Source organism: Rhinatrema bivittatum, chromosome 3 (assembly GCF_901001135.1).
Source record: "Rhinatrema bivittatum chromosome 3, aRhiBiv1.1, whole genome shotgun sequence".
Classification (NCBI taxonomy): Eukaryota; Metazoa; Chordata; class Amphibia; order Gymnophiona; family Rhinatrematidae; genus Rhinatrema; species Rhinatrema bivittatum.
The window spans coordinates 31,680,029-31,701,048 of NC_042617.1; the positions used below are offsets into that span (position 1 = coordinate 31,680,029).

Genomic DNA, 21,020 nt, shown 5'->3' on the forward strand with positions numbered 1-21,020 from the left:
AGGCTCCCATTCTCACATGCATGCACCAGGCCTCACTGCCACACTTCTTCCTTTGCTGCAGGGATGGGCTCCAGTTCTGCCCTGGCTTTACGCCGGGCCTTCTTTTTTGCTGCCACGGGGATGGGCTCCTGTGGTGGCCTTGCTTTGGCAAGGTCGGGCTTCTTTGCCGCCTGGACACTGCCACTCCTCCCAGCCCCCTCAAATCACCAACCCCCGGGCTACACAATTCCCCTTCTTCCAGCCCCACCGGCCACTCGGAGGCTTCCTCTCTATTTCCTACTCCCACTGGCGGGAAGGGGGGAGGCTTCCCATTGGGCAGCGGGGGCAGGAAAAAGGGAGAAGAAAAGCACAACTGGGGCAGTGGGACACTGGGAGCCGCGCCATACCTGCTGGTTGAGAATAGAGGATGCCGGTTTTACAAGGACAATCAGTGGCAAAGGTATTGTGCATAGCAGTAGAGAATCTAAATATCCAGTGACACTGTTACACGTTTGTTTACCAGATACCCAGGGAAAATGTTAGCAGGTTAGCTGTCCATGCTTGAACTGTTTACCTGCAGCACAATGAGCCGATCTGAGGGGTTGTTTTTGTTTTGTTTTTCCTTTGAAGCATGAGTCTGGAAAAGATGATTTTATGTTTGTATGCAATTGCATGATTGATTTATAAAATTTGGTGGAGAACATCTTGGCTTTCTACCTCTAAATTCTTTGCTGCAAATGCCATTTTTGTTCATTGTTTTATAGCACCTGTGAGAAACTGCAAAAAGGGAAAAATGCCTCTTAGGAACAGCAAATTTGCTTAAGTGTTTCATTTCACCGTGCTTTTATTTATTTTCTTTACTTACAGTTCTAAATTGCCTAATTTTAACAAAAGCTCTGGGCTGCTTACAACATAGAATTAATGCATTCACTTCACTCTGGGTGGAAAGACTTGATCGTTGGTTCCAGTGTAGGGCTACCTTCAGGCTGTTAAATGTTAGCCAGTTTAGTTATTCTGTTCTGAACAGGGGTTGCTCCTTTTCACTGGCTATCAGGGAAAGGGACCAATGATTGGTGGCTCTACCCAGAGTGAAGCACATAAATACTAATGTGTTGGGAGCTGTCAACAAAATGGCATTTCGTATTCAGCTCAGCAGGCCACTTTTGGGGGTTCCTGAGGTGGAGATTTGGCCAACACTTAGTATTAAGGGAGGGGCGAGGGGCCAGCATACCGTCAGCATGCTAGGATTTTTAACAATATTCAAAAGCCTAGCGACTGGCAAAGCTACCTAGAATAACTTTAGCTGAGGATATTCAGCAGGAAACTTATCCAGTTAGGTTCCACTGAATATCTCAACTAAAGTTAGCTGGTTAAATGTAACCGGCTAATTTACCACCATTGAATATTGATCTCGTAGTTTTCAAATCCAACAATGGTGAGTAAAGTTGATCTCTTTCAATTGGAGGCCCTTTTCGGGGTGTGATGTAGAGGATCCCTCAGTTAAACTAGCTGTGGACTTGATGTAGTCTTAATGTACTGGGTGTATTGTACAGCACATGTACACAGGGAAGAGTTGATGAGTCCACCCTGGGAATGAGTGAGGGGCACTTGCCAGCATATGAGGGCAGAGTGGGTCAGTAGATAAATTTGTTTCTCAAGTGCAAGGCACTAGGTGGTAACAGAATAAAATAGCAGAACATATTTTATTGGTACTCTACTGTACAATGTCACCTCAAACTATTTTCATTCTTTATTCCAGGTAGAACGGCCAGCTAAATATCAGTTTGCTAGAAAAATGATTTGGCTTCTGCCATAGATTGTTCCCACATTCAGAGTTTGTAACAGGAACTTGATTATAAGAGGCTGCTTCTGCTAAATCAAGAGACGCTAGAGATCAGACATCTTAAGATTTCTTATGTAAATTATCGATGTTTGGCCCAGTGTGCTTGGGTGGCTAGTGCAAATATTAATTTGGGAAGACTGTGACCATACAGTTCTGCCCAGGAAAATCCTGACCCGTTCAGTGAAGAGTTGCCTCCCATTCTGAATAAAATGGAGCTTAGAGAAAATCTTTAGGCTTATTGTGTGGAAGGCAATGCAAGCAGCCTGCAGAAGTTGTTAGCATTTGCCCAAATAAAATCCCCCTCCAACCTTGCGTATGGCTGCGTCCCCTTCCCCCTCTTATGTTCTGTTCTGTTTTTTTTTTAAGGAGAGAAGAGGAAGAACGGAGACGTCGGGAAGAGGAGGAGCGTGAACGTTTGAAGGAGGAGGAAGAGAAACATCGGCGGGAAGAGGAGGAAAGACTGAGGCGAGAAGAGGAGGAGAGGAGGCGGATAGAGGAAGAGAGGTTACGCATGGAACAGCAGAAGTAATTATTAACTCAGTATCTTCTATCTAAGGAAAAAGACCTGAGGAAACCTGCAAGATTAGTCTTTATTTTTCATATTTTTGTTAAAACTGGAAATTAATTTATGGAGAAAGTAAGCAGATGTTTGGTTACTCTGAACAATTCTTGTTCTGAATGGTGATAGAACTAAATATCAACTTTATTGGCTCTTGCTTTTTTCAGGTCTGTCTTTCTGGCCTTTTTTTTTTTTTTTATTTGTATTATGTGCTCGCTCTTTCGGAATGGAGGGTTTAAACCTTTGGTATTATGGTCCCATCACATCTTCTTAAAACCCCTTTCCTGAGTCCTCTTTAGCAGTTCATGTGTATATAAGTGATGCCAGTGTTGGGTTCTTTAGGGGGTTGGCACAACAGCTCTCAACTACTATATGTTGGTAGTGGTACAAGGCACTTACACAAACTTTAAACTAGTATTGCAAGGGGAATGAAATAAAAAACTGAACAAAAGGATGTTTTTAAGACATTTTCTGTCTTCCAGTCTGAAAGTGTGTGCACCAGATGCCGTTTACTTATGCTGGGTGTGCATGGGCTTCTGGGGCACCATGAGTAAATGGTGATGTGAAGAGTAAGTTAGAGCTACATTGTAACCCTCTGCTCTTTTGGTTCCTTGCATTGGGCTGGAGAATTAGGACACACAGTTCAGGGCTTATATGAAAAACAGAGTTGCTTACCTATAACAGGTAACCTCACACATGGATGATGACATCAGATGGAGCCCCGATGCAGAAAACCTATGTCAGAGTTTCTAGACCTTTGACTAGGTACCCTGAGCATGCACAGCATTTCCTATACCATGCAGCCATGCGGGGTTCCTCTTCAGTCTTGTAACATAGAATTACGATTAAAAAAAAAAAAGAGAAAACTTCGCAGAGTGGCAGGCGGGTTTTATGAGGACTAACATTCTGCTGTCCTTGGAGAACATCAGTTACAGGTAAGCAACTCTGCTTTCTCAGAGGATGAGTAGAATGGTAGTCCTCACACATGGATGAATCCCTAGCTACAAGGCCGCTCCTCAATACAAAAAGGAGACAAACTGACATCTAACCAGGTGCCAATGGGCACAAAAACACCAATGCTGTTGGCAACTGAGGGGGAGACAGCCTGAACTCAAACAGTGGGCCTTAGGTGGGAGAGTTGGGTTCTATCCCTCAAACAGGTTCCAAAGGACAGACTGGCCAAACCTACTGTCATGTCGGCCATCCCTATCCAGAAAGCAATGGGATGTGAACGTGTGGAGAGAACTCCACGTGGGAACTGCTAGCAAGTGGGCCACAGATTCTGCCATGGCTGTGACAGAATGAGCCTTGACATGACCCCCAAGATGCAGTCCTGCCTGGGCATAACAGAAGGCGATGCAATCTGCTAGCCAAATGGATGGTGTCTGTTTGGCACAGCAACACTCACCCTATCAAAAGAAAAAGTTCCTGAACATACCCAGATCAGTCCAGACAAGTGGGTTTTATTCATCCCTACCAGCAGGTGGAGGTAGAGAATAAAACTCTGAGCACTGCCACATATACGAGGGTGCCACCTGCAGTCCCTCAGTATTTCTCTACCTCCAGCAGATGGTAGAGCTGCTAAACCTGTAGTCCTGACTGATTAGGATTTTTGGAGGCCTTCTGCTCCCGCCGGACACCCTTGGATACCCCTGCCAGGTTTTAGCCTGCGACCCCGGGACTACTGACAGCCAGGGGACTGGTTCCCTCAGTGGGTCCTGAAGCCCATCTGCCTGACCAGTTGAGATTCAGGAAAGTGATCCCCCTGTTAATTATTTTGCCTTTGCCTGTGCTGAATTTTGGCTGTGTCTTTAAAAAAAAAAAAAAAAAAAAAAAAAAAAAAAAAAAGTTTTGTGAGGCTCAGCAGTGGCAGCTCAGATTTAGTGTCTGAGCAGCCTGTCAGGTAGGATCCCTGAGGGTTGGCCCTGGAGGCATAGTGCCGTGCAAGGAAGGGAGAATCGGCGCCGGTGGTATTAAGAGGGAGTCCCCAGCTGGGGGGGGAGTGCCTCCTTAGTGGTTTTTTCTGCCGGGGTGATCGCGCGTGCGTTTGTCCCGCGGTGGCGGTACTTCTGCACCAGTGGAATATTTCAGCGGCAGTGCGCTGTCTTGCGTCTGAGCCGGCGGCGGCCGCGTGGTGTGCCCCTCCTCTGCGATTTTAGCCGGGCCGTACTGTTTTTTAGGCTTGTCGCTTGTGGAGGCCTGCCGGGCCTGTGGAGTGAGGTCCGCCTCTCTTAATTCCCTTTTCCTCTGCACGGTTTGTGCAGCAGGTGGGGAGGGAGCTTCTTCCAAGCACTCTAAATCTCGGAGAGCCTCGCAGTCCGCAGCAACATCAGGGGCGGGAGGGGCTGCAGGGTCACGGTTCTGCCCCCATAGAAGGGGATCTGGGTAAAGGGGTTCTTTCCCCGGGGCTCTGGGGATTCCCTCCCTCTTTCTCCCTTGGCTGGAGGGGCCGGTGGGTTTGGGCCCCAGCAGTCCGGAAGGGCCCTGGGAGGGACCCAGAAGGGTTTCCGCCTGAGTTTGTCCTCTTGTTTCACGAGGCCTTCCTAGCTCGGGAGGTGGAAAAGCAACAATTTAAGGATAGCCCAGCGGGCTCGCAGGGCCAGTCTCAGGGAACCTGCCCAGTGCGACGGGACTCAGATTCTGAGGAATTGGATGACCCTCAGGGTGAAGGGCTTTTATCTCTGGTGGGAGATCTGGCTGTGGACCCGGATGAGGGGCACCCAGAGGAACCTAAAGAAGATCAGGGTGCCTTTGAGGGCCTGGAAGGGGATGGCGATGACCCGCGGGTGATCCGCCTCTTCAAGAGGGAGGAGCTGCACCCGCTTATCCCCCAGGTGTTGGGAGGAATTGTGGGTTAAGCTCTCCCTGGAGGATTCGGATAATGAAGGGGTTAATCTGGTGTTGGATGGACTGCGGAGACCCCCCAGCGCTTCCCCATTCCTAAGAAGATCCAGAACCTGATCAGCCGTGAGTAGGAGTCCGGACTCCGGCTTGAAAGTGGGAAGAGCAATGTCGAAGCTTTATCCCTTGTTGCAGGAACATTTGGATTTCTTCAAGGTCCCGAAGGTGGATGCCGCAGTGTCTGCGGTCACCAAGAAGACCACAATTCCGGTCGCCAGCACCACCACCGCTCTGAAGGAAGTTCAGGATCGGAAATTGGAGGTGCAGCTCAAGCAGGCTTTTGAGGTGTCTGCCCTGGGGCTCTGAGCGGTGGTCTGTGCCAGTCTGATGCAGCGAGCCTGTTTGTGTTGGATCCAGAGGCTGCAGGAACAATCTGCCACCGGGATGCTGTCCCCGGTCCAGGCGGCCCATCTTGAGGCAGGGGTCGCTAATGTGGCTGATGCCTTTTATGATTTCGTTCGGACCACAGCTCGTGGCATGGTTTCAGTGGTGGCAGCAAGACTGCTGTTGTGGCTGCGCAACTGGTCAGCAGACCTTTCGTCTAAGTCACAGCTGTGTAACCTTCCCTTTAAGGGTAAGCTGCTATTTGGTGAGGACCTCAGCTTTGGCAGCCTATTTCCTTTGGTCTCTCATTGGTACACCCATCTCTGTACAGCCTATAGTTGTATGTTTCACGTGGGGCCTGCTTCAGTTGAAGCCTCCCCTAAGGCCTCCCGCTTAGTATAAGGTGGATAAGTAACTAAGGCCTGGAGCTTGCTGACCCTGTTCACTGAAGTGAACGCCACCTTCCAGGTCAGGTACTTCAGGGCACAGGTGTGCAGTGACTCAAATGGAGCTTTCATCGGCTGAGCTAAAACTACGTTGAGGTCCCAAGACACAGCGGGAGGCTTTAGGGGAGGCTTCAATTGAAGCAGGCCCCGCGTGAAACATACAACTATAGGCTGTACAGAGATGGGTGTACCATCTTACACCATGGTGATATGTGCCAGTTGCACCAAGATGAACTCTAACGGAGTTGGTTTTGCTTTTAAGCCAGCCTCTGATAGATGTAGCAGGTAATCAAGCAGTTTTTGTGTGGGGCAGGAGAACGAGTCTAGGGTCTGCTGCTCACACGGAAGACCTCCTCCATGAAAGACCATTGGCCTTTCTAGTGGAAGGCTTTGTCTAGAAGCCGCCAGGACCCGAGACAATACCCTTTGAAAGATTGAGTGGTTGCAGAACTAACCTCTCAACATCCAGGCTGTGAGCGACTGGACCTGGAAGTTGGGATGCCACAGCCTGCCCTGATCTTGCATGATGAGAACAGGGGAAGTCCCCAGATTGTCTAGTTTCCAGATGGACAACTCCCATAAGAGTGGAAACCAGACCTGTCTCTGCCAATGAGGGGCTATGAGGATCATAGTCCCTCTGTCTTTGCGAAGCTTCAAGAGCGTCTTCACTTCTAAGGGAATCAGAGGATATACATACAGAAGACCCTTGCCCGAGCGATGGGCAAAGAGTGTTCAAGGCTGGTTTGCTGTCTGACCTGTACAGGGAGCAGAACAGAGGCACCTTCTTATTGCAGGGGGACACAATAGATATACGTCTGGGCTCCCCCAGAGATGAAATATCTGATTCGCTATCCCCTGGTCCAGGGACCAGTCGTGGGGTCTGAAGGCTCAACTTGGCCTGTCCGCTACCATGTTCTCCATCCTGGCCAATATGGTCCTGATCACCATACCGTGGGACAGAGCCCACAACTAGATCTGGACTGCTTTCTGACACAGGAGTTATGATTCTGTGCCTCCCTGCTTGTTGACATACCACATGGCTATCTGGTTGTTGGTCTGGATCAGGACAACTTTGTTGGACAGCCAATCTCTGAAAGCTCATAGTGTGTACCTGATCGACCAAAGCTCCAGGAAGTGGATTTGACAGCGTTCCTGAATGGACCACAGGCCATGGGATACCAAGCCTATCTTCATGAGCTCCCCACCCTAAGGAAGATGCATCCCTGGTTAGCATAATTTGAGTAGGGAGACTCCAAAAGGAAATCCCCTGCTCCAGATTGGAAAGTTCCCGCCACCAGGATAATGAGTCCCAGAGAGACACAGGGTTAATCGGATGCAATGCTAAAGGCTCTGGGTGGCCTGATGCCACTGTGACCTCTGGGTCCACTGGGTTCTCTGCACATTTGTAAACGTGACAAGGGAGGGACATGGACTGTTGCGGCCATATGGCCCAACAGCTTTAACATGTGCTGGGCTGAAACCAGCTGTCTTTGTTGAATCTCTGCTACAGTGGCTGCCAAGGCAATGGCCCTCTGGCAAATCAGAAAGGCCTTGGCCTTAGTCGTGTCTAGCAGGGCTCCTATGAAGTCCAATTGAGGTGATGGGCTGAGATGGGACTTTGGGTGGTTGAGAATGAACCCTAGTGATTCCATCACCCAAATGGTTAAGTGCATGGATCTGACAGCCTCTGCCTGAGACGTACTCTTGACCAGCCTATCATCCAGGTACGGGAAGCAATGCACTCCCAGTCTGCGAAGGTGTGCTGCCACCATGGACAAGCATTTTGTGAAGACCCATGGGGTGGACATGAGCCTGAATGGCAACATCCAGTACTGAAAGTGCTGTTTTCCCACCATAAATCGGAGATACTTCATGTGACCGGGGAAGATCTCGATATGTGTATGCGTCCTTTAGGTCGAGGGAGCTTAGCCAGACCCCTTTTTTGCAAAAGAGGGATCAAGGTGCCCAGGGAAATCGTCTTGAATTGTTCTCCTTTTCTTTTCTTTTCTTTTTTTTTTTTTTTTTTTTTAGAAACTTGTTCAAGGCCTTTTAAGTCTAGGATTGGATGGAGTAATCCTGTTCTCCTTGGAATCAGGAAGTTCCTGGAGTAAAATCCCCCTCCTCTTTGCTCTGGTGGTATGAGCTTGACCACTCTGGCAATTAAGAGGGAGGAGAGCTCAGTTAGTAGTATGTCCTGATGTGCTACTGGTCCCCAGTATGGGCACTGAGGGCAATTTGTTGGGACACCCAATAGATTCAGTTGATACCCCTGACAGACAATGAACAGAACACACTGTTCTGAGGTTACACTGGGCTACTGGTTTGCAAAGAACTGCAGCCTGCCCCCGACTGGATGGTCCATCGTTCCAGGTATAGGCGACTGGCTTACACTCCCTGTGGCCCAGTCAAAACCCCTCCCAGTAGTTGACTGAAGAGCCGGCTGGGGCTTGGGAGCTCTCTGCTGCTTGGGATGCCCATGGGAGCCCTGATGTTGTTGACGGGAGTGACGAGGCAGAGGATAGTACTTCCTTGGCCCTGGTCTCGATTGCCTCCTGGATCAGGAGGATAGGCCTGGAGTACTGGTGGAGAGTTGATGGAGGGTTTCATGGTGGTCCTGAAGTTGGGCCACAGCATCCCTCACCCTGTCTCTGAAGAGATTATCTCCAATGCATAGCACATCAGTGAGTCGTTACTGTACCTCTGGTCAGAGATCCAAGGCCTGCAGCCATGCCATTCTGTAGGTGCTGATTCCTGCTTCAGACTCTTGATGCTGTCTCAAAAACATCGTAGGTCGCATGGATCTTGTGTTTCCTGCACTCCCAATCCTTGTGCACCAGTGTCGTGAAGGCGTCTTACTGCTTTTGAGGCAGCTGCTCAGCCACCACCTGCTTCCAGATGTCCCACAAGTACTGGCTCATGTACAGCTGTAAGGCAGCAATGCAGGAAATAAGCATGGTGCCCTGGAACGCCTTCCTCCCAAGAGCATCCATCGCTCTGTGGTTCTTCCCCAAGGGTGCTGAGGAATGGGTCTGAGAGTGCTTGGCCCTCTTGAGGACAGGTTCAACCACCACTTACTGGTGAGGCAACTGACACTTATCGAATCCAGCAGCCTTCTGGATGAAGTAGACCCCATCCATTGCCTTATTAATGGGAGGCACTGTTGGGGGGGGGGTGTCCATATCTTCAGCAGAAACTCCTTAAGTATATTTTGTACTGGGAATGCCACAATTTCCTTAGAGAGGCTCCACGAACTGGAGGATCTCAAGCATTTTGTTCATGGCATCCTCTTCTGTCAAAAGTTGAAAGGTATGGCCTCCACCATCACCCTCGCAAGCCCTGCGAATATCCTCAGGTGGGGCCTTCCTTTGCTCATCTGGAGGAGAAGGGTCTGATGGGAGACCATCAGAGTCCTTGGAGGAGGACTCAGTTGGATCATCCCCCCAGGGGTCAGAGACCCTCATCCTCACTGTATGCACAGAGGATGGGGCCCTAAGTGCTGGGCCTTTGTCCAGAGGTACAGGCACTGGTAGAACTGGATGGGAGACTACAGGCCTTGCCTGTTTCAGTGGAGCTTCCTCTGAGGAGGAACCAGCAACCACCACCGTATCGGTAGGGGGAGGCCTCAGTGTCCTGCTGGGCACCAGAGCTGTCCTGGGAATCGGCACCAGCTGGGTTGGTAATACACTGATGAGCAAGTTAAGCTTCTCCAGTAGTGATAGGATGGATGGGCAGCACAGGCTCCGGTGCTGTCTGTGCCACAGGCCCAATGGCCTGCAGTGCCCAATCCACTGCCAACTGTACGCAACGCTCCAGCTCCTCCTCAGATGTTGCTGATACCAACGCCGATTGGGAAGGAGGAGGGGTGGCCAGATCATCTACAGACCTGAGAGGTAGAGACAGTTGCAGACCCCTGACACTGATAGAGGATGGGCCCTCCTCACCACGGGGTCACTTTGGGGGCATCACAGCAAAAGCTGGTGCATTCCTGTACCCGGCACTGGGCATCGACGAGGACCAATGCTGATGCTTCTTCGGCATCTCTCGATGCTTGGCCTGGTCCTTCCCCAGTGCCGAGGCCAAAGACTATGATCCCGGCATCCTCGGCCTGGAGGATATCTGACAGTCAGTCTCCGGTGCCCCTATCCACTGATGGTACTGTTAGTCCTGCTGATTGTGTGGTGTCCATTGGTGTGGCTCCAAGGTCTATCAATGATGGCTTGGACTTCAACCCGAAGAGCTGATCCATCTTGAGTCGAAACAGATGTTCCTTTGGGGTCATTTGGGTGCGTAAGTGGCAACCCCGGACGCTATGCGATGCCCCCATGCAGAGGATACAGACCTCATGAGGATCAGTGATAGACATGGTCCTCTGGCATTGGGAGCATCAGTGGAAACCAGAACTGGCCATGACTGAATGAAACAAAAGGACCGCAATGTCGAAAGTGATGGTGGTGGGCGTTGATAACTGGTCACTGGGGCACCTCTGCCACGGAGGGAATTGACCGCAAAAGGAAACTTATCTGAAACGCTGAAAACCCTGACTATAGTGACACTACAGGAAGGCACCGAGATGAAACAACGATAAAAAAAAAAACAAAACAAGAAAAACTAAGTCTTGCACAAGGACAAAAAAAACAGCCAAAGTGAGCCCACTCACCCTGCAATGTTTACAGCTCTACGGAAAAAGACTGGAGAAGGGACCCCATGTAGATGTGTGGTATAGGGACTGCTGGGCATGCTCAGTGTGACTAGTCAAAGTTCTAGCAACTGACAGTTTTTCTGCATTGGTGCTCTATCTGATGATGTCACCGATAAATGAGGACTACCATCCAACTTGTCCTCAGAGAAATGCTCCAAGCTTTGTTGTGCAAACAGCTCAGTAGCTTTCTGCAATGCTTCCATCCCTGTGGTACGGTGACACATTATCTGTTACTGTCAGGCATATTGCAGCATCTTCCTCCTAGATCTCTTGTGAAAAGCTGGCATATATAAGAATTCATATGTTTAGAAAACATCTCTTGCATTAACATTTGGCATGATGCAGTTTTCTGAATGTGTGGGTTTATGTTGTTTTTTTTTTTGCCCTGCTCAGGCAACAGATCATGGCAGCATTGAACTCCCAGACTGCAGTGCAGTTCCAGCAGTATGCTGCCCAGCAGTACCCAGGTAACATGGAGCAGCAGCAGATACTCATCCGGCAGCTGCAGGAGCAGCACTACCAGCAGTACATGCAGCAGCTCTACCAAGTGCAGCTGGCACAGCAGCAGGTACACAGGACATGTCATACTCTCCTTGTGATTAGGAGGTAAAGGTGACAGATATAATATGTATTTTTATCTGAACGGGGGTCACATCGCACTGAATGAAACACTTTCACCTCTCACAATTTATCTCTTCATATATAATCAGACATGCAGTTGATTTATTCTTCACAGTATTATTTATTCAGCATAGTACCATGTACACCAGATCTTGTTACTTTTTTTGATATAGTACCTCTGTGACTCATCCTCTGAATAAGCCATAGAAATAATCCCTCCCTGCAGCATCAGTACTTAAAGCAACATAGCAGATCCAGCCCAAACCTGGACATAGTTTTTGCTCTCTCTGCAAGTTCATCAGCTGCCCTCTATAGTGGAGAGAATCCAGGCCTTCCTGAAGGAATGGTGAAAAATAACCAAAGGTTGCTAGGTTCTTGATATCATGGAATCTGATTACTATCTGTGTTTCTCCCTGTTACTATCTTTTTCTCATTGTTCAGTTTTCAATCCAGATGTTTCACTTTACAACTCTGTCTGGAGGCGGGATCACTTCTTCAATAATGAGCAATAGTTTGTTCCTTCATTCCAACATGGACAGGGTTTCTACTCCTGGTAATTCCTCTCTCCAAAAAATATGGGGGATTGAGGTCCATTCTGGATCTGAAAAGCCTGAACAATCATCTTTTCAGGGAGAAATTCAAAATTAATTCCCTTCACATGATTCTTCCCTTCATCCAGAAAGGGGATAGGATGTGTGCACTCGAGTTCAAGGATGCGTATGCCTATGTATTCATCTACTCCTCCCATTTTCATTATCTTCCCATTATCAATACAAAGTACTCCGGCTCTTCACTAAGTTCCAGGCTGTAGTAGCACACTTATGATGCCAGAGAATCCAAGTCTTCCCGTACCTGGATGTCTGGTTAGTCACAGCCAGCTGCCAAGAGGGTGTGTTAATCTCCCTACAAAAATTAAGATTTTATAGATGTTGGGATTTGTGGTGATTTTTGAACTTGGTGCTGACCCAGAGAATACAGTTTAGTGGAGCTTGGATGGTTTCACTGCAGGAGAGAGCCTTTCTTCCATTAGAACAAGCACACATTCTGAGATCACTCATTCGCAAACTGTTGAACTTGTATCACATGACAGCCAGACAAATCTTGGTGGTTTTGGGTCATATGGTGGCGTCCATTCTTGTAATTCTGTTAACCCATTTGCAGTGGGGTCTCTGCTATCAATGGGACCAGCTAACTCAGCCCTTGACAATCAAAGTACGGATCTCAAGGAACATGAAACTGGAATTGCCCAGATGGCTGAACCCCCATGTCTAGAAATGAGCTCTATTTTGTCTGCCCTCATTAAATAACCTTAGTAATGGACACCTTCATGAAAGATTAGGGCTCCCACATCAGACCATTTCAAATCCATGGAACTTAAATCTCCTGTAGAAAAACATTGTCAAATCAGTCTGTTGGAATGGAGAGCAATTGGATATGCTCTTGTTGACTTCATGCATCATCTTCAGGAGAAGAGCATTTTTATTCAGACTGACAATCAAGTGGCCATGTTTTATGTGAACAAACAGGGGCGGCACAGGGTCATGGCTTCTCTGCCAAGAAGGAATACGGATATGCGAATGGGCATGTGAACATCAAGTGGTGGTGTAAGCCACCTGACTTCCAGAGATCTGCAGCACACTAGACCATCTCAGCCATCTTCTGTTCACATGAGTGGTCTTTGCAACAATCAGCAGCAGGCACACTATTCGACTTGCAGGGTCTCCCAATGGTTGATGTATTCATGTTGGGACAGAACAGAAAGCTGGAGAAAATTTGCTCAGTTCTACCCAGCAAACTCAGGTTAGATCAGGAAGCTTTCCTGCTCCATTGGAATGCAGTTCTTTTCCAATTTCCAATTTTTATTGTTCAAGGTAACAAACATTAAAATTGTCGCAAAACATAATTTGGCTTTCAATGTATATTGGGAATAAGTAAAATTGTATTTGTTGTTAATGTCCCTCCCCCTGCTGCCGAAAACGAGAGAGAAAAAGAAAAAAAGTTACAATAGGTTCACTGCTAATTATTCAACAAATAATGACCCCTAAATTACCATCCTATTTGAAGGAAACCCCTAATACCCTAAAATCTGAAGTTGTCTTGGGTCATGTGTCATTAGGTTGAAGCTGAGTGTCTCCAGGCCAAGTAGGGATCCCAAACTGAAGAGAATCTGTCGAGCTTGCTTGTGGTACTTGGCTGCTGTGAATCTATTCATGATGCATACTCTATCCAGGCGGGACACCACGTCTTAGCTCTGGAATGCAGTTCTTATGTATGTTTTCACCGATTCCACTAATAGCTAGAACAGTGCAAAAGGTACTAAAGGATTAGTCTCTGCTAATCCTCATAGCTCCAGTGTGGCCCAGACTTAGTTTGCACATCTCGTACAGCTTTCCAGTGGTCCTCAGATTCATTTGGGGACAGACCCAGCCTTGTTAGTTCAAGAGGAAGGAAATCAGTTCCATCTAAATCTTCCACCCCTCAACCTGATGGCTTGGATTCTGAATGTTCAGTAATCACTTGTTCACGCAAACATTCAGTGACTCACTCTTGGTCATTTACTGGCTCACTGGCTCACTCATTCTTGCTCTCACACATGCCCACCGGCTTAAATAGTCCTCTTGCTCACACAAGTGCTCATTGGCTCACTCCTTCTCTCTTGCTCACACAGATGCTCTGGAAACCAAAACAAGCCCGACTGTATGTAGTGCAACAATGGAAAAACAGAAAAATCATCATTCCTCACAAAACATCAAACAGTATTTCAAAACAATTGATGAACACTGAATAATTAAACTCTCATAAATTTTTTTCTTGTATTTCCCAAACACCAAATATTTCAAAACAGCAAACACATGAAATAACACCTACAAATTCAAAATGGGATTAAAAAAATCTCCAGCTCTCCATACCTGGAATATTTTGATTTCAGGTCACCCAGAGATTGTTGTGAATTGGCGGGGGGGGGGGGGGGGGGGGCATACAAACTTTATCCGCTCTCTTGCTCCCCTCAACACACACATGCTGTTACACACACAGGCGCTCTCATGTATATGCTGTCACATACACAGGCTCTGTCTCTCATACACTTAAAACTTTAAAAGTTTTAAGGTTTGTAGTTTAAATGTTTAATGTAAACCGCTAAATGAAGCGATAGTTACGGTTCCTTAGCGATAGTTTTGGTTCCTTGTAAACCGGGGTGATATGTATACTATACAGGAACCCCGGTATATAAATTCTTTAAATAAATAAATAAATAAATACACTTAACTCACACGCAGTCTCTCTCGTGCGCACTCGTGCACATGCAGTCTCACACATGTGAAGGCTCTCACTCATACTCATGCAAGCTCTTTCACATGTGGGCACTCGTACACATGCAGCTCTCACATACACACGCAGGATCTTTCTCACACACATGCAAAGGGTCTTTCATACACACTCAGGCTTGCTCTCATGCACATGCAGGCTGTCTCTCATATATATTCACACACACAGGGTCTCTCATACAAACAAATTCAAGCTCTCAGCTCCCCCTTTCTTCTGGCCATGTCTTAGGTCACTGTTGGATGGCCAAGCTCCTCCTTACTGCTGGAGGGGGAGGCCATACTAGTGGTGCTACAGTATTCCTTGAAAGAGGATAGCTCCGTTGTGACCCCACCGCTCCATTCTTTGGGCCGCAATGGGTGCACTCCATTGCGGCCCCGCAAGTCTTCCAGTTACGGTGGGATGAGTTTCACTGTCGCATTGTTGCTCATTCTTCAGGCTGTGATGGGTGGGTTCTGTTGCGGCCCCACATGCCTCTCTTCTAGCCGCAGTGGGATGGGCTACACCGCGGCCTCACCGCTTCATTCTTCGGGCCACAGCAGCCCCTCCTCTTTTCTTTGACTACTGGCCGGGATGCTGAGCAAACCATGTGACTAGTCGGCCCACCAGGGGATGCCCAGTTCAGTTTACCCAGGAATTCCCCCCTCTGTTTCAGAACTCTTCACCCAGCCCATCCTTGGCTAGAGGCTGAAGATCAGTGCTCTCTAGATCTTGGTGTGCCAGCAGATGCCACTCTCAGACTATGGCTGAAATTCTCTCTCCCTTGGGGCAGTAAATGCTTCCTCTGTGGCATCCCAACTCCTGGCGAGCCCAAGGAGCAGAAATAGAGCCTGGGAATTGAACCCATCTTCTGTCTAGTAGTCCATAACGCAGCCACTGGGCTGGCTCCTCCATTGTGCTGGTTCCCCCAAGTCAGTCCTCAAGTATGGCTTTGGATGATTTTTAATCAGTAAAGCAATAACTAAATGTTAAAATAAAATAAAGTACCCCAGACTAAGCTGCTTATTAGGGTAGCAAAAAATATGCAAATAACAACTTTTACAGGGCATGTAAATATCATAAATATTCAGTATGTATATTCTGAGAACCAGACCTGTTTTGGAGTGCTTGTGGACTTGATTTGAAAACCATTGCTCTATTAGTCAGGATTGGGGTTTTTTTTTGGCACTTAAGGCTTACAGCTACATTTGGGTCACACATATAAATGTCTTTTAGGCTTGTAAAAATGCCAGCTGTTTTGTGATGTTTTAAGGCTATATTTGTCTTTGATTTGTAGGCAGCTTTACAGAAACAGCAGGAAGCAGCCATAGCAGCAGCAACAGGAGTGCCTGTGACTACAGCCTCCAAAGTTCATGCAGGTGTGACAGGGGAACACCCCACAGTCAATGGACAGACTTACCCACACCCAGACAGCCCTGAAAAAGAACTAGAAAACGATGCTTTAGAAGAAGCTCTAGAAAATGGACCAAAAGGTAACCTTGGAAAAGATCGATTTATGTGATCTTATTATTCAGAGCTTTGCCTCCTGCTCCTTTGGAAATGGCTTCTATTGGGCTACAATGTCATAGGCTTTCATTTATTTATTTATTTATTTATTTAACAGTTTTTTATACCGACCTTCATAGTAAATAACCATATCGGATCGGTTTACATTTAACAAGGGTATAACTGGAGTAAACAATTCAAGTAAACAAAGATAAACAATAGGTACGAATAAGTCAAAGTTACAATCAACAGGGAAAGAGGAACTTGGAAGCTTGCAACAAGCTGGAAAGAAGATAAGGCAGGAAAAATATAAAGTGTAACCATAGAGCGTACAGGTTAAAAGCTTAATAGGTGCTTTAACCTGGAGGAATCAGTCCATTCGTGAGTATAAATGCCAGATTGGGTAAGAGTGAAGGACATCTAGTGATTGTCTGGTGGATCGGTGAAGGCTTCTCTGTTGAAGCTTCTCTCCCTACTTTGTAAACCCGCACATAGCCCAGCCTTTTTGTTGGTAGTCCTTAACTAAGGCCTGCAGACCCTGACTTTCTCCAGTACTCAGTACGTATGCACCCTAAATGCAGCAGTGTCACTGTTGAGAGATGAGAGGGAATGCCCTTCTGTCAGAGGCTGCCAGTGCTGTTCCACAGCATTCCTGGCTGGACTGGGCTCTGAAACTGAACCCAGCTCTTCTGCAATGCCATGTGTAGCATGCCACTGAACTAGCATGGTGACCCAGAACGTCACAAGATGAATCCCAAATAGAAGAACTGCAAAGGAAACAGTTCATGGCTGACTCTTTAGAAATTCAAGTTTTGATCTTGCAGAACCTTGTTCCTCTACCCCAGTGTGAATGCATCTAAACTGGGCAGACTGGATGGCCATTTTGGACTCTTAACTGCCGACATTTATAATATTACTTTGTTGTCAGTAAAATAAACATAAGACTCTTGGGAACATATTCCCCCTACCCCTCCTAAGGTAATCATTTTACATAAAGAAACCCTAAAAATAAAAAATCAGAATTGCATTAAATTTCAACGAATGCTCTCCCAAGCTTGGTTTCTCTTCTTGAGCTAATTGGGGCTGGAGACGGTGCTTACAATCATGGGGGTGAGTGTGAGAAGATGGAAGCTTAGTGGCTGGATTCAGGGCGCATGCATCAGGTTCTGGGGGGAGCTGTGGTCAATGGCGCCCGTCTCCCAACCCTTTCCTGGAGGCTCACCTATCCCGTTGGGTTTTTAGGGTGGAATACTTTGGAGACCTAGTGTTCGCAGATCTATTTCATGCATATTCATTGCAGCAGTTGTGAAAACCCGTAGGGATAGGTGTCTCCAGGGGAGGGCTGGGAAATAGTCTAAGGACACCTGCTGCAGTGGGGAGGGGGTGAAGGAAGGTAATTAAAGCAGTGGTTCCTAAACCTGTCTTCAGTAAGCCTCAGCATTTCATCCATTGTATTTAAATATAATCTCATGAATATTCATTGCAAATGTCCAGCTGGGGTCCCTGAGGACAGGGTTGGGAACCGCTCTCTAATCATTACCTTGATGGAAAAAATCCAATCTGGAAAGTTGAGAGAGTAAAAATCAGTATGTATTAAATCCCAGCAACACCCCTAACATATAAGTGATCTGAATAAAGGGGGAATAAGTCATCTTGCCTAGCTTTTTCATTCTGGAAAATCTCCAATCTCGTCATTTACCGTATTTATTATTTTGGGGTTTTCATAACATTATGCAATCTTGAAAATCAATGCATATTGAAACTTTTCTGGAAGGAAGACTAATTCAGTAATTTATGTATAACAGAGGAATAAAAAGTAAAAAGAAATGTGTACGGTAATCTTCCAATTCAAGAAAGTCTGTTCATGTCTCTTGGGATTGCTGTCTTGGTTCTTAGAGGTGTGCAAGGGCGTCTTTCCATAGTGGCTAAGACAGTTAAACCCCTCTTTGGCTTCATCTTTATCTGACTTCCAGTTTTTCAGGATTGCTTATTTTGCCATTGCCGTGTGCACTGATTGACCAGCTCTTCTGTCCATAGGTTTGCAGTGGCATATTGCTCACCCAACTCCAAATTGCTATTAATAGGTTGTCCAGAATCTGTTCCCAGAATCACCAGCTCTAGTCTTTGGAAAACTTTTCATCCAAAGGTTTGAATTTTACAGCACTGCCAACCTTCCCTTTGCTTTATTACATGACCAACACATATCTTGGTCTGATACCCACATTATTCTTTTTTTTTTTTTAAGATGTCCAGTAAGGTCTGGATTGTGGGTTGTGTTTTTTTGTTGAATTGCGCAAGAATGAAATTCACAAATGTTAGACCAACTTCATGTTCATATCCCAGGACAAGAGCATTTTGGTATCTTCTGATATTGCTGCTGAGCGAGTTCAAATGATGTGGTGCTGGTTTTTAGGAATTCCTTGTCATTTTTCTTGTTCCTTTCCACCAGATTCTTAGATCATGAAGCGGGCATCCAGATGCTTTAAAGCTTTATTCAGAATGGTTGTTTTTCTTCCAGCTGTTTAGTAGTAAAGTTACACCCCCCCCCCCCCCCCCCCAAAAACCAACCAACCTAGGAGAGGGGAATAGTCTGCGTGTTACTTTGTGATACATAGCCTGCTTATTTTACTTTCACTGCTCTGAAGGTGGGACCCGTGGATCCCACCTTTGTTACTCACCAGTTCCCCAAAGGTGCCAGTTAAGTCCATTTTAATAGTAATTACTGCTGCAACTGCACCTAAATACTGCAAAGTGGTTCCATGTTTTCGCAATATCCAGAATGAGTATGAAAAGTTTGCCTACCTCTTCTGGCCTTTAAACCAGGGTTCTTGATGAGAAATGACACATACAGGTACAGGGAGTTCTTGCTCCTTGGAGCTTACAGTCTAAGTGGATACCTGAGGAATAAGAGAAAAGTGACTTGCGAGTGGCAGAAGCAGGATTGGAGCTCAGGCCTATCTGGTTTCCAGTCCATTATTCTAACCACTGTTAGAGTCAATTTACATATTCATTGATAAATCAGTTTGGGATCTTGACTGGTATTTAACATTTGAATGAAGTTACCTACTGCTAGTTCAAGGATAGTAAATGAGGTCTTAGATTTAGCTAGTGGTTTAACTCTCATTTCCTGCAGCCTGATGCCTTTATAGTATACTAAACATCAGATTTTGATCCTTATGTGATGAGCCCATTTGTCACTGGGAAAAGGCTAAGCTGGTTTGCACCACTTAAAGTAAGGACAAAACTGTGAGCTGATTAGGGTATAATGCTAGTACTCAGGCTGGGAGATCACTGAATGACTTTATTAGATATAGGAAGGAAGGAAAAATAAAAGCAGAGCTCCTAAACCTAGACACCTCACTTGGGGGACTAAGTTTTCAGCTGATATTCACTGAAATTTAGGCTTCTAAGCCTTAGGTTGCCTAGATTTAAACCCCTAAATTAGGTTTCCCTGCCCCGACTCCATCCTGTAACCGCCCACTTTTTATGAGCCTAAATTTAGAAGCCTAATGACACTGGGAGCCTAAATTTAGGGACTTAGCCCTAGTAAATTTACAAAAGGGCCAATTTCAGAGCCTAGCACCTAAACCCTTTGAAAATGGCCTTGGCATTTTAGTTGGTACATTGGCTTGTAAAAGTATTTGTTCCCCTAAAAAGACAGATTTGTGTGGATTACAAATGACACACAGATTTTCAGACAGCATATTTATTGCAAACCAGCATGCTCTTAAAGTAAATTCTCAGTCACAATTCATTATTTCTCTGCATTGTTTTGTAAAATAAAATTAAAAACTGAAAAATGCTGCTTGCATAAGTATTCAACCCCTATACCAGTGATAGCGAACTCCAGTCCTCGAGTGCCACAAACAGGCCAGGTTTTCAGGATATCCACAATGACTATGCATGCACTGAAAACCTGGCCTGTTTGTGACACTAGAGGACTAGAATTTGCCATCATTGCCCTATACTGTGGAAGCTCCAAGTTTACACAGATGAAGGATATTGCCCTAACTGGCTTAAAATTGGTCTCTACCTGTGAATCATTAAAAATGGTCAGCTTTTCTGGATAAAAGACCCCCTAATTCCAATACCATTAGTCAGACTGTGAATCTGAAGGAAATCTGTGAAAATGAAGACCAAAGAGCATTCTAAGGAAATTAAAGCTAAAGTTATAGACATGCACAAGATAGGAAAAAGGCAACAAAATAATATCCAAGTGCTTGGATATCCCAGTGAGCACTGTTGGAAATGGAAGCTGCATCCTACCACCTGGACACTGCCTAGACAAGGCCTCCCTCAAAACTCAGCATCAGAGCACGGAGGAGACTTGTGAGGGAAGCCCCCAGAGATGCCAACAATCACTTTGAAGGAGCTACAGAGCTCAGTGGTTGAGACAGGAGTGGGAGTTCATCAGTCAATCATAACAAGAGCTCTGCCTACAACTGGCTGCATGGGAGGGTGGCTAAGAAGAAGCCATTACTGAAGAAAAACATATCAAAGCACATCTGGAGTTTGTCAGAAAGCATCAGTGACCCAGCTAAAATGTAAGAGGTTTTGTAGACAGATGAGACAAAAATGGAGTGCTGTGGCCAAAATTCAAAATGCTATGTGTGGTGCAAACACCATCCCAACAGTAATGTGTGGGGCTGCTTTTCCTTGGTGGGATGGGTGGTGCAATATACAGGGAGATACTGTAAGACAACCTGCTAAAGTCTGCTAAAAAAAACCAAACCAAAACTTGGGAGAAAGTTCACCTTTCAGCAGGATAATGATCCCAAACACAAGGCCAAAGCAAAAAGGTGAATGTTCTACAATGGCCAAGTCAAAGCCCAGATCTCA

The 21,020-nt window shown here is 46.4% G+C and overlaps 1 protein-coding gene across 2 annotated transcripts in view; it reads left to right on the forward strand.

Annotated features, from left to right (window-relative positions):
• The window catches only part of ACBD3 (acyl-CoA binding domain containing 3), a 126,328-nt gene that overhangs the window by 87,555 nt on the left and 17,753 nt on the right, over positions 1-21,020 (forward strand). For both annotated transcript variants that reach the window (XM_029593056.1, XM_029593055.1), the window contains exons 4-6: positions 2,189-2,347; positions 11,145-11,319; positions 15,973-16,168. In XM_029593056.1, coding sequence (XP_029448916.1) covers positions 2,189-2,347; positions 11,145-11,319; positions 15,973-16,168 — 530 coding nt within the window. The remainder of the gene's footprint in view (positions 1-2,188; positions 2,348-11,144; positions 11,320-15,972; positions 16,169-21,020) is intronic.